Source organism: Aspergillus steynii (genome assembly GCF_002849105.1).
Source record: "Aspergillus steynii IBT 23096 chromosome Unknown P170scaffold_7, whole genome shotgun sequence".
Taxonomy (NCBI): Eukaryota; Fungi; Ascomycota; class Eurotiomycetes; order Eurotiales; family Aspergillaceae; genus Aspergillus; species Aspergillus steynii.
In genome coordinates, this window is record NW_020194404.1 from 2,160,240 (window position 1) to 2,172,992 (window position 12,753).

Consider the following 12,753-nt stretch of genomic DNA (forward strand, 5'->3'; position numbering starts at 1 on the left):
TGTGTACTTTGACGCCCTGAATACTCATGCGGATGTGTCAAGCGGAAATTTCAGCAATGTGTTATCTGCCGTGGGACCATACCAGATGTGACAAGCACGAAGAGTTCGTCCGGGTTCAAATGAAGAAAATTGGGCTGATCGCGGGTTTTTTCCCGAAGAACCTCTTAGAAATGGGGACAGTTGGTTTGGTGATTCAATTATAGGATATCAGATTGGCAATTCTTCGGACACCACACTATTATCACCGTTGTTGACATGGGAGAATCTGTTCAGACGTCGAATACGATTATCCTCGAAGCTTTGAAAATGTCATTAGTCCCCAGTCGCGGAATCTGATAGTAAGCAAAGGAAAAAGACACGACTACAAAATCCTTAGGATAGAAATGAAGCTTTTGGTGTATCGATTGTCTCAGACGTATATAGATCTGCCAATGTCGAAAAAACAAGTCAACATAATACAAACGTTCCAATTTCATTTATCTCCCGCTATGATACACCGTAAGTTAAGAGAACTCAGTTAACTGGAAGGCCAGAGGACACAGCAACGCGAAAGCAAGACGTGAACGGAGTTAAAAACAATCCATCCATCCTCCCACTGGGATGTTTTATCATGAACCATCCGGGGAATAGATTCAGGATGAAACAAAACTGAAATATTAACCGCCATGTAGGTTAGTAGCAACGGGTTGGATTTCATCGTCTGCTCTACCAGGCATTGACATCGAAGTTGGGCTGCAAGTAGTTAGCATCCACACAGATAGATGATGGAGAGCTAGGTACCCACCTCCGAGAAGTAGGTTGTCACCACGGTTCGATCCGAGAACTTCCGTCCAGCGAGGGCCTTCAATGCGTTCGTGGTCGACTCTACCGTGTCGAACTTGACAAAGATCTTGCCCACACCAGGGGATTGTCTGCTGCCGCCGGAAGGTCGGGGGATCTTCAGCTCGACGATCTGTCCGTATTTGGAGCACTCATCGCGCACATCGTCGCAGATTTCTATCCTCATTAGCTTGTACCCCGTAAGAATAGAACGAAAGAAATACCTTCATAGTCTTCACTGTCCATCAACTCTTCCGGCGTGACCATGTTCAATAACTGCAACACACGGCTGGTCTCCAGGTCCTGTGACGTCGTCTTGGCGAACATCGACATGGCATTGACGCCCATGTCCAGTCCAGATGCCTGCGTCGTTCCGATACTAGCGCGCACCACCTTAAGATGCCGGTCGCCCAGTTCCATACCGTTAAGTCCTTCCACTGCAATGCTCGTGGCGGAAGGATCAGCGTATTCGCAGAACGCAATTCCCTGCAAATGTTAGACTGGGACATCTATAATCCAAATGCAACTTACCCGAGACTCTTCCGTCGAGGCATCCTTGACCAGAACAAAAGACTTCAATTCACCAAACGATTTGAGAAGCATGGTGACGGGCTCTTCGGGGATGTAGCTGGGGATGTTGGAGACGCAAATCTTGTTGGCCGAGTCGGGGACTTCGTTCAACAGCACTCCTTCCTGGAATTCTTGTTCGGTGGTGGTGCTAGGGACGATGTAGTCCTTGGGTCGCCGAATATCCAATCCCTTCTGCTCGCCATTGGCAGCGCCGTTTCCATCCATGGCGGCATGCTCATCCATCGTGATTCCGTCAAACGCAAGGGCAACCGTGGCATCGTTGGGCGACTTGAACTCGACGAGAGCGAAGGTATGGTCATCCGACACCTGCGCCGAAATACAAGGGTCCACGCTTTGAATGACATTGAGACCGTTAAGTTGAGTGTTCAGGAATGCCAGCAAAGACTCGCCCGTCACACTGGTCGGAACGTTGTAGATAAACAGACGCTTTGCCTGACGGGAGTTGGAGGGTTTGAGCATCGCGCTGTCGGCCGATCCACCACCAGGTTGCGCCATAAAGGCCTGAAGACGACTGGGATCCATGGGCTGCTGTCGAGGGGCACCGGGGAGAGGGAACATTCCTACAAACGTCAGTAAGTCTTTAGACAGTTCAGGGCATAGGATCAAGTCATACCCGACAGCTTCGCCTGTTCCGCAGTCACGTTCTCATAGCCAGGAGGCTTGATATCCCATTGTGTCAGGCGACGTTTCCGGTCCAGAATCGACGGCACATCTGTCAAGTCGGGCGTAGGCTCCCGCTTGCGCGGAGGAGGCGATGGGCTTCTCTTCCGCTCTCTCCTGTTCTCCCGATCGCGGTCGCCACGATCCCGATCTCCGCGATCTCTGCCTTCCCGCCGAGGTCTATCCTCGAACAGATCTCTGTCCCGCTCGCGTCGGGATGGTCGGTCTTCGTAGTCTCTGCGCCGGCGATCGCCGCGGTCGCCACGGTCACCGCGTTCACCACGCTCACCACGCTCGCCACGGTCTCGGTCCCACTCGCGATCTTCCCTCCGGCTGGAGTACCGGTCCTCTCGTTCTCGAGCGCGATAGTCCCGGCTCGACGAGTACGTGTCTACCTCGTAGTCGCGTCGAGAGCCTCGGGAGCCGTAATGGGGGGACCGCGATCGTCTTCTCTCGCCTCTCTCGCCTCTTTCGCCTCTCTCCGCTCTGTCGCCTCCGCGTTCGCGCCGTTCTTCACGCTGGGGGGCCGATGGGTGGTTAGTTTCTCGTCCGGAAGGTGCATCAGATCGGAAGGTATGCATCGAGTTCACTCACGTAATAGTCCCTAGGGCGACCAGAGTCTCCTATAGCCTGATTAGCCAAACATCCCGACTCAGGCGAAAGCTGAAACATAACAGAACGAGCATGTCTTACCTCTGGAAGAATAAGTATCGCCGTTCATTCTGAGCTCCCGTAACCGGTTCCCGCGATCCTTCTTTTATTTTTGCTTTCTCCAAGGGATACTTCAAAGAGACAAGATCCCGAAAACCAACAATACGCTTCCCGGATAAGTCAAGGGTCGCAAGAAACCGCCTCAATTCCAGCCAGATGGGACGAAGCAGGGGCACTGGAGAGGGAAAGGGCCGAGTTGCAGGCGAAAACTCGCAGGTGACGATCGGCGAAGCAGCCGTGCGACTATCCCGGTTGGGGATTAGTGCGACCAGACCGCCTGCGCTTTGTGTCTGAACTCGGCAGAATCGGCGTCTTTGGCTTCGCTCTTTCGCCTCCTCCGATGCCAGACTCGACCTCTATCGCCCGCACCATGACCGTAGGGGCTTTTTCCGAATGGCGCAAGCTCCCTGTGAGTCTCAGCGAACTCTGTATTAACACCACCCTGCGCTGCGGGCAGTCTTTCAGGTACATTGATCTAGTCCTCCCCGTCTGCTGCGCGCACTGACAAAGCTATCTAGATGGCACAATGTCCCCGATACCGAGGAATGGCGATGTGTTCTGCACGGACGTCTTCTCTCCTTGAAGCAAGACCCTAGTCATCTCTACTACCGGACCTACAACACCGCCAAGTCAACACCAACACCACCATCCTCCGACGACACCACCCTCGCCCTCATCAAACACTACCTGAACCTCTCCTCCAACCTCACCGACCTCTACGCGCTCTGGTCCTCGCAGGACCCCAACTTCAAGAAAAAAGCCCCCCAGTTCACCGGCATCCGCATCCTGCGCCAAGACGCCTGGGAAGCCCTCATCGGCTTTATCTGCAGCAGCAATAACAACATCTCGCGCATCTCGCAGATGGTCGAGAAGCTATGTCTTCATTACGGGCCCGCTATCGGCTCGGTCGACGGCCGCGCATACCACGACTTTCCCACTCCTGAGGCCCTGACCGGTGACGACGTCGAAAGCCGCCTCCGCGCCCTGGGGTTCGGGTACCGCGCTAAATACATCTACCAGACGGCTGTGATGGTGGCGAAGGAGAAGGGCGACGGGTGGCTGGATTCGCTGCGGAATCCTGAGTGTCCGGCATTCGGGGCGGAAAGCGCGCCGGCCGGAGAGATGTTTCCGGAAGGGAGAGAGGGGTATCGTGAGGCGCATGAGAAATTGCTCTCGTTACAGGGCGTGGGGCCGAAGGTTGCGGATTGCGTTTGCTTGATGGGGCTTGGTTGGGGGGAGGCGGTGCCTGTTGATACGCATGGTGAGTATTTCCCCTTCTTCTGGATTTTGGAACTGAGATTTTGTGCTAATGGGACTTAGTCTGGCAAATTGCCCAACGGGACTATAAGTTTGGTAAAGGGTCTCATAAGTCCCTTACGAAAGCTACTTACGACGCTGTCGGTAACCATTTCCGCAAACTCTGGGGCAAGGAAGCCGGTTGGGCGCATAGCGTTCTGTTCACGGCTGATCTGCGGTCTTTCTCGGATCGACTGGCTCCAAAAAAGGGAAAGGTCGAGGTTGACGTGAAGGAGGAAGACGACAAGGGCGAGGTGAAACTCGAAACCACGGTCACAACGTCGACAGTTGCGCTGAAGCGGTCTGCGACCGAGGATGACGGGATCAAGACTGAACCCGTCGACGACGAGTCCAAGGAAAACCTGAAGGCCGTGGTTCAAGCGGCGCAGACGACGACAACGAGGAGGATGCCGAAGCGGCTTCGGAGCCGCTGATTGAGATTCTGGGTTTTCTCGATCTAGACTTCATTCGATGTATATATTAAGACCAAACTTTTTAGACATTTGACTGCTACGCTAGATTTGAAGATTGCGCTTTCTAAGGGATATAATGCTTAACAATCCTAAGGGTCTATATACAACTACAGCACAAGACAAAGAGCATCCTGGAACGCGATACTCACCACGCCGACAACAACACCCACAGCAACAGCAACAGCTGCACCGGCGCAAAACCAGCACTCAAACTCGCCGTCCCAGTCGCTGTCTCCGACGCCGTCTCCGACGCCGTCTCCGACCTCGTCGCAACCCCAATTGCCACATCCGAGGTAGACGCAGGCGTAGGCGTCGTAGTAGCCATCGCCGTCGTCGTCACATCCACCCCCGTCCCAAGGACCCCCGAACCAGTCGAAACCGCCATCGAGACCGACGACGACGACGGCGTCGCCGTGCCCATACACGAGATCGAAAACGGCTGTTTCTGAGTGCGAGGATCCGCCGGACAATCCATAACCGCAATTCCAGGGTCCGAGTCGCCTATGATGGTGCTCATATCATCGACCGCCTGGGTCAGGTATCCGAAATCGTCATCGTTCTCGGCGCAGAAGTCGCGCCACGCCCGGAAGGTGGATAGCATCTCGGCGTCGGATTGCGTGTAGGTTAATTTTTCGTTGGAGGTGATGGCGTTGACGAGGCAGTGTAGACATTTGGATGCGGCTAATTGCAGGTGCGAGTCCAGGACGCAGATCGTCCAGTCTCGCGGGTCGGGGCCGGCTTCGACGACGGCGTCGTCTGTGATCGCGTGTTAGTTTATGGTGGTTCTGGTGGTTTGAGGATGAATGCAGGGACGTTAGGGCTACATACTGCAAACTCTATGGCAGGTATCCGGAATCCTCGAGGCCGGATCGTCGGCTGACTCGGTCGATTGTGAGCTAGAGATGATGTTCGACATCTTGGGTGTGGTTCTAGATGCAGTCTATACATCGAATGAATCCGAAGGACTTGGGTCGGTGGGTAATAGCCTCTTCTTAAACGTCATCTGCGTCAATGTAACCACCAGAAGCAACAAACCAACAAATTGGAACAGAGTCCCCATCGCCTCCAAGAACCCGGAAAAGGGTACTTTTCAGAGATATACTGCAGTCGGTGCCTTGGCAGTCGCTCGGGTATTCTTCTAACTGGCTGCCTCGCGTCGATAAGAGGGTCCTGGGGCGCTTTTTTCTAGCCCGGTTCAGGGTCTGCGGTGGATTAGCAAAGGCCGGTAGAACAGGAGATCCTATGAATCTGCCTTGTGGCTATCTGGAAAGCGGGCTTTAGGGCTAGGCGAGAAGTTAGATTTAGTTCAGATAATAATGTTACTCGACTGAGGCGGTTTTGTCCTGGTGTGTATGGATTTCGAGATTATGTTAGGATTAGTATTTCGCTCAAGTAGTTCAAGTGAACTTGGTTTATCAGGAAATCTAAAGGATTCTCTCTTTAGTCCACCCTCCAAAGCTGTTTGGTACTAGCAAGGAGTCTATCCATGGATCCGGCGGAGTCCGAGTGGATCTCCAGGAACATGCCATGCGGATTATCTTGGTCTTTTTATCCGTGGTACAAGATTCATTGATAACTGTAGTATCGTTAGGTAAATATTTTATCCAACCATGCAGGCTACGAATAGGCATTCTTTTACCTTCAACATCTTCCTCTTCCGTCTCTTCCACTCATTCGGATGGAATTGGATACATGGCACGCCAATACCGTTTTCTCAACTCCCTGATTAAGAAGAAATGTGACCATCGCACATAGACCCTGTCCTCAAAATATGGCAGCTCTATGGGCCCCTTCACACTGGGAGCATTTCCAAACTTCGAGGTCACCTTCGGACGGGACAACGTGCCCTCAATGCTGGGCATGAGGTGGAGGAAATCATCGCTTGTATAGCCCCTCGCAGACATGACTTCCAGAGAAGATTGAAGGAGGTTCAGGTAGAACGAGATCCGCATAAACAGTCAGTATGATCGGTGTTGAACGTCCAGTCGTGCGGAAGTATTGATTGAAATCAAGCCCATTGACCAGGAGATTGAATAGTGCGCGGGTGTTGTTGTTTTTCACGACGCGCTCCAGTCCCCATGGCGAACATTCTTTGGTATAGGCGTACTCTAAATGGAGCGTGATTATCTCCAGGATTTTGACGGGAAGGCATAGCAGATTTGCGCTGGCCGATTGCATTTTGAACGCTTGATGGAGAAGTACGAGGGTTGAGGCCTGAGCAAGGAAGACATGGAAGATCCTGACTAATCCACCACGTACCTATATAGACTCAAATATATCTGAATCGGTCTTTAGTGGTCCCTAATACTCTTACTTGCTTGATCTTTGATATTGACTGTCTTGAGCTGTGTAGGTCTAGTATTGTTCCATTACTATTTGACCTCTAGTTCATACTAGCTAATAATAAACCCAACCAGATAGACTCAAGACTGGGTACAAGATACAAAGATTCAGGTAAACAAAGGATGCACACTCAGCCCAAAGAGGCCCAGCAAAGTTGAAACCGGAGAAACACTACTCTCACAGAGGACGAAACCAGACCGAATGCCGTGGCAGATCGTGAATTGAATTCCTCTTATCCCTGCCCGTGTGCCCACTTGGGTTCCTTTTCAACCCCGTTCTTGGGTTTGACGCCCCACAGCTCAGTAGAGCCGTGGAATACGCCGCCAAAGGCATGCTTGCAGGCGTTGATCTTCTCGAGAGGACACTGCGCTGGGCGGAGGGTCTTTCCCTTCGGCTTCGGGCAGGCTTTATCGATGTTCTTCCCAGAACTCGCCTTCTCGGTTGCAACCATAACCTTTAGGGCCCAGTACTTTTCACCCTCGCTGTTCGTCCCGGTATCGCCCTTCGGGGTAATGGCCGTAAAGTATTTGTTGTTATTGGAGATAAACTCCTTCGTATCGTGGTTCCAGTCGCCGGCGCGAGGGTTTTGCTTGTTGTAATAATCATTCAATCCCTTGACCATTCGGTCCTGAGCTGCCTTGCAATCTTCCTCCGAGAATAGCTCGTCCGGATTACCCGCGAAATAGTGCACTTGGTCCTGGCAGAAGCCGATCATGTTCTTCTTACCGTAGGGCATACCCAATTGCCCGATAAATTGGATCATGCAATGGTAACGTTTTTCCTCGCCAGGACAGTCACAGCAGCAGTTGGATCCGTCAGCAAGCCCGAATTGCTCCCGACACTGACCCCTCGCGGACAGGAAAGTACTCCCCGGGCAGCCATCAGGATAGCTACCGCAAGCAGCGCTACTGACCGTGCTTGTTTGGCAGGAGCCTTGGCCATAGACTCGGCCCAGGGATGCCAGTGTCAGGAAGAGCGTGGCGTACTTCATTCTGCTGGGAAGGCGTCAGAGGAATAGAATGGTTAGGTAGGGGTTGGGTAGCATCAGCGTACATTGTGAAAGGCAGCTTCGGCCCTTTCTGCGGATGATGTGGACGGAGAGAGGCTGGAGGTAGAATGAATAGCGAGGAGTCTGTTTAAAGTTCTTTAGTTATGATTGTTTCAGTCGCATGGTTGTACAAAAAATGTGTGCTAGGGCAAGCATTGTGTCCCAAGGGGTGGGATCGGAGTGGGTGCTAAGGAGATATCACTCTCCTTGCCGGGTATGTAGTGGAACATCATGCTAGCATATTTCTAGTAAATGAATCACGAACGTAAGTCAATTAACCAGTGAGGAACTTTTCATACAGCGCTGTTTCGGGAATCATTCTCTGTGTGACCAATTCCTACGCTCTCGGCCACTCGAAGTACAGGAGGAAGAAAGGGAGGAAAAGGGTCAACAATTTCCGTCAATATTGGGAGACAGGTTGTGGCAGGGTGAGTATACCTGTCCGACTGCTGATCCTACGCTTTGAGATTCCATATCTACCCAGAAATCTACATATAACATTTCGCTTGGCGCTAATGAGGGGCGATGGTGCATACCGGATCAGATCTGGCTGGTCCGATTAGAATTCCTCTTTGTGCGCCTCCCGAACAGCTCCGCGAGATCAGGATTTGCATAATGAGCTTATGGCTCTATATTGTTGAACTAAGCAAGGTAGCCTGGAATCTTACAAAGAGGTTTACTCAAATATTATATAGATTTGATATAATAGTAGGAGTGGTTATTAGGGCTTAGTAAGGCACTGAATAACTACTACCTTATATAATACTAGATTAGCCCTAAAGGCAAGAATGTAGTTCACACATTGCGACTCTATTCAACATCTGAATCTACCAATACAGAAAGATTGGGTATAGCACAAACCCCACGTTGCATCAACTCATCTGTTACGCGCCGGAGCCAACACATCATGCATTAGCTCTGTGCAGGGATTCGAACGCAGCTGAGGCTGAGTTCGCGAACCTCCCTCGCCTGAATTCTTCAACCACAGAGCCCAGTTACCAGCAGCTGTCTAGTCTATTATCACAATCCAATATGACAGTTTGTTTGAAACTCAAGAATCTATTACCCAGAAGAACGAAGAAAACCAAAACCAGGGGAGGCGCGACCGAAGCTTTGCCAGAACCAACAGCCTCTATAGTGATTCCTAAACATGCTACACACGGTTCAGATGTCGGAGGTTCGATACCAGCTACCAGCGGCATAAGTGTTGGTGGTCGCGACTTGGATGAATCTCCGTCAAGAAATCCGGTCTCAAGCGAGGAGTTGTGGGCTCTGGCGTACGAATCGGCCCAGAAAGACGATCCTGATCTTATGAGCGAATTCAAGAAGAATCTGCAAATTCAGGATGACGTGACAACCGATGGGAACCCCTTCGAGAACCCAGACGCCGTGAAATCGATTGTCGAGCGTCTCCAAGTCAAAAGAGAGGAGAAGCAATGGCGCCTGCCACTGATCGGAGGAGAGCTGAAGATACGCGAACAAGCCGAGAAACTGGCCAAGTTCTTGATCTGGTCCGATGGAATTGTCAAGACTGCGGTCAGCTCTCAGCCATTTGCTGCATTGGCATGGTCTGGCGCCATGTTGGTTGTTCCGGTAAATTCATTCAATCTTCTGCAGATCATATCAGTCCTGACATTTCCATAAAGCTTTTGACAACAGGCACAACACAGCACCTTGCCATGCTTAACGGTTTCAATTCAATCAACGACATTCTGATATACTGGAACATTTGCGAAGATACCTACCTCCGTGGTGACAAGACCAATTCTCGGTCAAAGCTGTTGCAACTTTTGGTGAAGCTATACTCTCTGATCATTCAGTATCAAGCCCAGGTGGTCTGCCACCTCTCCAGTTCGCAGGCTTCGCGGGCGTGGCAGAAGGTCGGGGGCCAACAAGACTGGGAAGGAAGTTTTAACCACATCGAAAAAGTCAGCAAACAATGCCGTGAATGTCTCGAACCCTTAGAACAGCAAACTGCGAAGAATTTCAACCTCCAACTGGGGGAGATGCAAAAGTCTCAGGCGATACTCGACCAGATTCGAGAATGTATCCGCGATGGACAGGAACAAACAAAATGGTACTACGAAGACGAAAGCGAAAAGCAATTGCTTCATGACTTTGCTACCAGTCATGAAAGCTTCAAAAACTTCAACCCAACGAGAGTGAATGGAACGTGTGAATGGTTCTTCAGAGACGAAAGATTCCACGCGTGGCGTGAGAACAGATCAAGTGGTCTTCTCTGGGTCTCGGCAGGTCCTGGATGTGGGAAATCAGTGCTATCAAAGGCCTTGATTGATGAGGGAAGGCTTTCAACTAAAGTTGTAGCCTCGACGGTTTGCCACTTTTTCTTCAAGGATGGTGACACAAGGCGCATGTACTCCACTCAGGCTTTGTCCGCCATTCTTCATCAGATTTTCATTCAAGATCCTACCGGAAACCTGATCAAGCATGCCCTCCCGAGTCATCGAAGCTATGGCAAAGGACTTTGCAGAAACTTCCCAGAACTCTGGAAAATATTTACTCAGTGCGCCGCATCTTCCGAAACAGAAATGGTCTGTGTTTTCGATGCTTTAGATGAGTGCGAGAATGGCAGCGGGCACGAGCTGATTGATGCTCTGAAAGACCTTTTCTTCGAGCGCAGAGAGCATAACCTGAAACTCAAAATCCTTGTCACCAGCCGCCCTTATGACAACTTAGAGAGAGATTTTAGAGCTTTCTCCGCTGTCCCCAGTTATGTCCACTTTGACGGTGACGAGCGTTCCAACGACATTGCCCAAGAGATCAACCTGGTCATCGATGCGAAGGTCAAGAGCTTTGCTGCCGAATTCACCGACGGTGATCGGCAAAGAATATCCCATCGTCTTAAGAAAGCCAAGAATCGGACTTACCTGTGGCTTCACCTGATATTTGGCATCATCGAGCAGAAACCGAGTGAATACAGTCGACGGGTGGAAATTGAGCAGCTATTGTCAAATCTTCCACGTGATGCGTCCGCTGTTTACGAAGAAATTCTAGATCGCAGCGATTATGGCGGAGAAAAGACCGAAAAATTGCTTCAATTAGTACTTGCGGCAGAATGGCCTCTGACACTCGTGGAGGCCAATATTGCTTTGACACTGGCTACGTCAGCCAGAGAGATAGTTTCACTTAACGATCTAAAGGAAAACATGTGGTCCACAACCTCATTTTCGAACATCTTTAAGAATCTTTGCGGTCTACTGGTCAATGTATACGATGGGAAGTTGCACTTCGTTCATCAAACAGTGCGGGAGTTTCTCACAGGCCCACCTGGAAGCAATTGGGGTGGCCGTTTCGGGATGCCCGGTGCACATACTGCCATGTGGACTGTCTGCTATAATTATATCAGATTGCAGGGGGTTCGAAGATTTTCTGATGAAGATACATTTTGGTTTTAATTTTCCGAACGCCTCCTTACCGCATACCCTTTTCTTGAATACGCCGCCAGAAACTGGAGCATCCACTATAACGCGCAAGAAGAATCCGCTGCTAAAACGAGTCGGTCCAATGCACGCTTTCTTTGCAATACATCTCAAGCTGAAAACGAAAATTGGCTTTGGGTAGCGTTTGAGTTTGCCAGATATCTTGATTCTGATCTACAGGTTGCCGCGTATCTCGGCCTGAGGATGGTTGTCGAGTATATCCTTCAGAGAGAAGACCATGATTTGGAAGCGAGAGGTACAGTACTTATGTAGCGGTACAATATGCTGCAACAAGAAGCTAACGATAAATAAAAAGACTTTGTTTTAGGTTTGCGCGCGGCGTTTTCTCGTCGCTACAGGGAAATCGCGGATGTGTTATTAGAAAAACATGGTTGCTTTCAGGCGGCACTCTATGTCGCTGCTGATACAAACTATTTTGACATCCTCGAGGATTTGCTCAACAGAGGGGCCGATATCAATCTTCAAATATCTAGTGGTAAAACTGCCATGCATATTGCCCTTGAAAATGGAAGAGAGGAATTCGTGAAGGAACTCTTGAGCAACCAAGTCGACCTTGCTATTCTAGATAATGATGGAAACACCACGCTTCATTCTGCAACACAGAGTGGCAATTTAGGCCTTGTACAGTTACTTCTGGACAGGGGATTTGAACCGAATGCAAAAAACTCCTATGGTCAAACAGCATTTCATACAGCCGCTGAAATCGACAATGGGGCAATCGCCAAATTACTGCTAGAGAAGGGTGCTGATATCGATTCCAGAGACGACTTTGACATGTCAGCGCTCCATGTAGCGGCTCGAAGCCGCAATGGGGTAGTCGTCAAATTACTGCTAGAGAAGGGTGCTGATATTGATTCCAGAGACAACTTTGGCATGTCAGCGCTCCATGTAGCGGCTGAAAGCGGCAATGGGGCAGTCGTCAAATTACTGCTAGAGAAGGGTGCTGATATCGATTCCAGAGACAACTCTGGCATGACAGCACTCCTTTTGGCTGCTAAGTACAATCAGGACGAGATTGTACAATGTCTCGTGGACCGTGGAGCTACAATCGAGATTCGTGACAAATATGGACAGACGCCTCTTCATTTGGCATATTTCCGCAAAACGACTTCACAGATCTTTGCTACAAATGGGGTTGATATTAACGCCAAAGACAATGAAGGACAAACTGCAATTCATGGAGCAGCCCATAGACACTGTCCGGATGCTTTAGAGCTTTTTTTGGATAATGGAGGCGAAGTCAATGCTCAAGACGAATCAGGCAATACGCCGCTCCATCTGGCCCTGGTATCAATTTCCACGTGGGATCTGACTGACATTGATCAAACCACACGAATACTTCTGGAGAACG

The 12,753-nt window shown here is 50.4% G+C and overlaps 5 protein-coding genes across 5 annotated transcripts; 2 read left to right on the plus strand and 3 right to left on the minus strand.

The window, feature by feature from the left end:
• Window positions 1-399: 399 nt before the first annotated feature.
• On the minus strand, window positions 400-2,967 carry P170DRAFT_439720 (splicing factor u2af large subunit). Its single transcript, XM_024849905.1, has 7 exons — window positions 2,764-2,967; window positions 2,665-2,693; window positions 2,024-2,588; window positions 1,351-1,970; window positions 1,044-1,305; window positions 785-996; window positions 400-732 (listed from the first exon to the last, which is right to left on the minus strand). Exons 1-7 carry the CDS (start codon window positions 2,789-2,791, stop codon window positions 706-708), a joined length of 1,743 nt encoding a protein of 580 aa, XP_024701331.1. The 5' UTR covers window positions 2,792-2,967; the 3' UTR covers window positions 400-705.
• A 156-nt stretch (window positions 2,968-3,123) lies between these two features.
• Window positions 3,124-4,601, plus strand: P170DRAFT_414829 (8-oxoguanine glycosylase OGG1). Its single transcript, XM_024847034.1, has 3 exons — window positions 3,124-3,246; window positions 3,300-4,042; window positions 4,102-4,601. The coding sequence occupies exons 1-3, from the start codon at window positions 3,152-3,154 to the stop codon at window positions 4,509-4,511; spliced, it is 1,248 nt and encodes a 415-aa protein (XP_024701332.1). The 5' UTR covers window positions 3,124-3,151; the 3' UTR covers window positions 4,512-4,601.
• A 40-nt stretch (window positions 4,602-4,641) lies between these two features.
• P170DRAFT_512627 (uncharacterized protein) lies at window positions 4,642-5,589 on the minus strand. The gene is made up of 2 exons (XM_024855006.1): window positions 5,379-5,589; window positions 4,642-5,306 (listed from the first exon to the last, which is right to left on the minus strand). Exons 1-2 carry the CDS (start codon window positions 5,464-5,466, stop codon window positions 4,696-4,698), a joined length of 699 nt encoding a protein of 232 aa, XP_024701333.1. The 5' UTR covers window positions 5,467-5,589; the 3' UTR covers window positions 4,642-4,695.
• An 836-nt stretch (window positions 5,590-6,425) lies between these two features.
• Window positions 6,426-7,884, minus strand: P170DRAFT_429189 (uncharacterized protein; the record flags this gene model as incomplete). The annotated part of the gene is made up of 3 exons (XM_024847879.1): window positions 6,426-6,809; window positions 6,865-6,922; window positions 7,148-7,884. 3 exons carry the CDS (start codon window positions 7,882-7,884, stop codon window positions 6,426-6,428), a joined length of 1,179 nt encoding a protein of 392 aa, XP_024701334.1.
• A 1,571-nt stretch (window positions 7,885-9,455) lies between these two features.
• On the plus strand, window positions 9,456-11,594 carry P170DRAFT_500838 (uncharacterized protein). Its single transcript, XM_024854152.1, has 2 exons — window positions 9,456-9,534; window positions 9,588-11,594. Exons 1-2 carry the CDS (start codon window positions 9,520-9,522, stop codon window positions 11,355-11,357), a joined length of 1,785 nt encoding a protein of 594 aa, XP_024701335.1. The 5' UTR covers window positions 9,456-9,519; the 3' UTR covers window positions 11,358-11,594.
• Window positions 11,595-12,753: the final 1,159 nt, after the last annotated feature.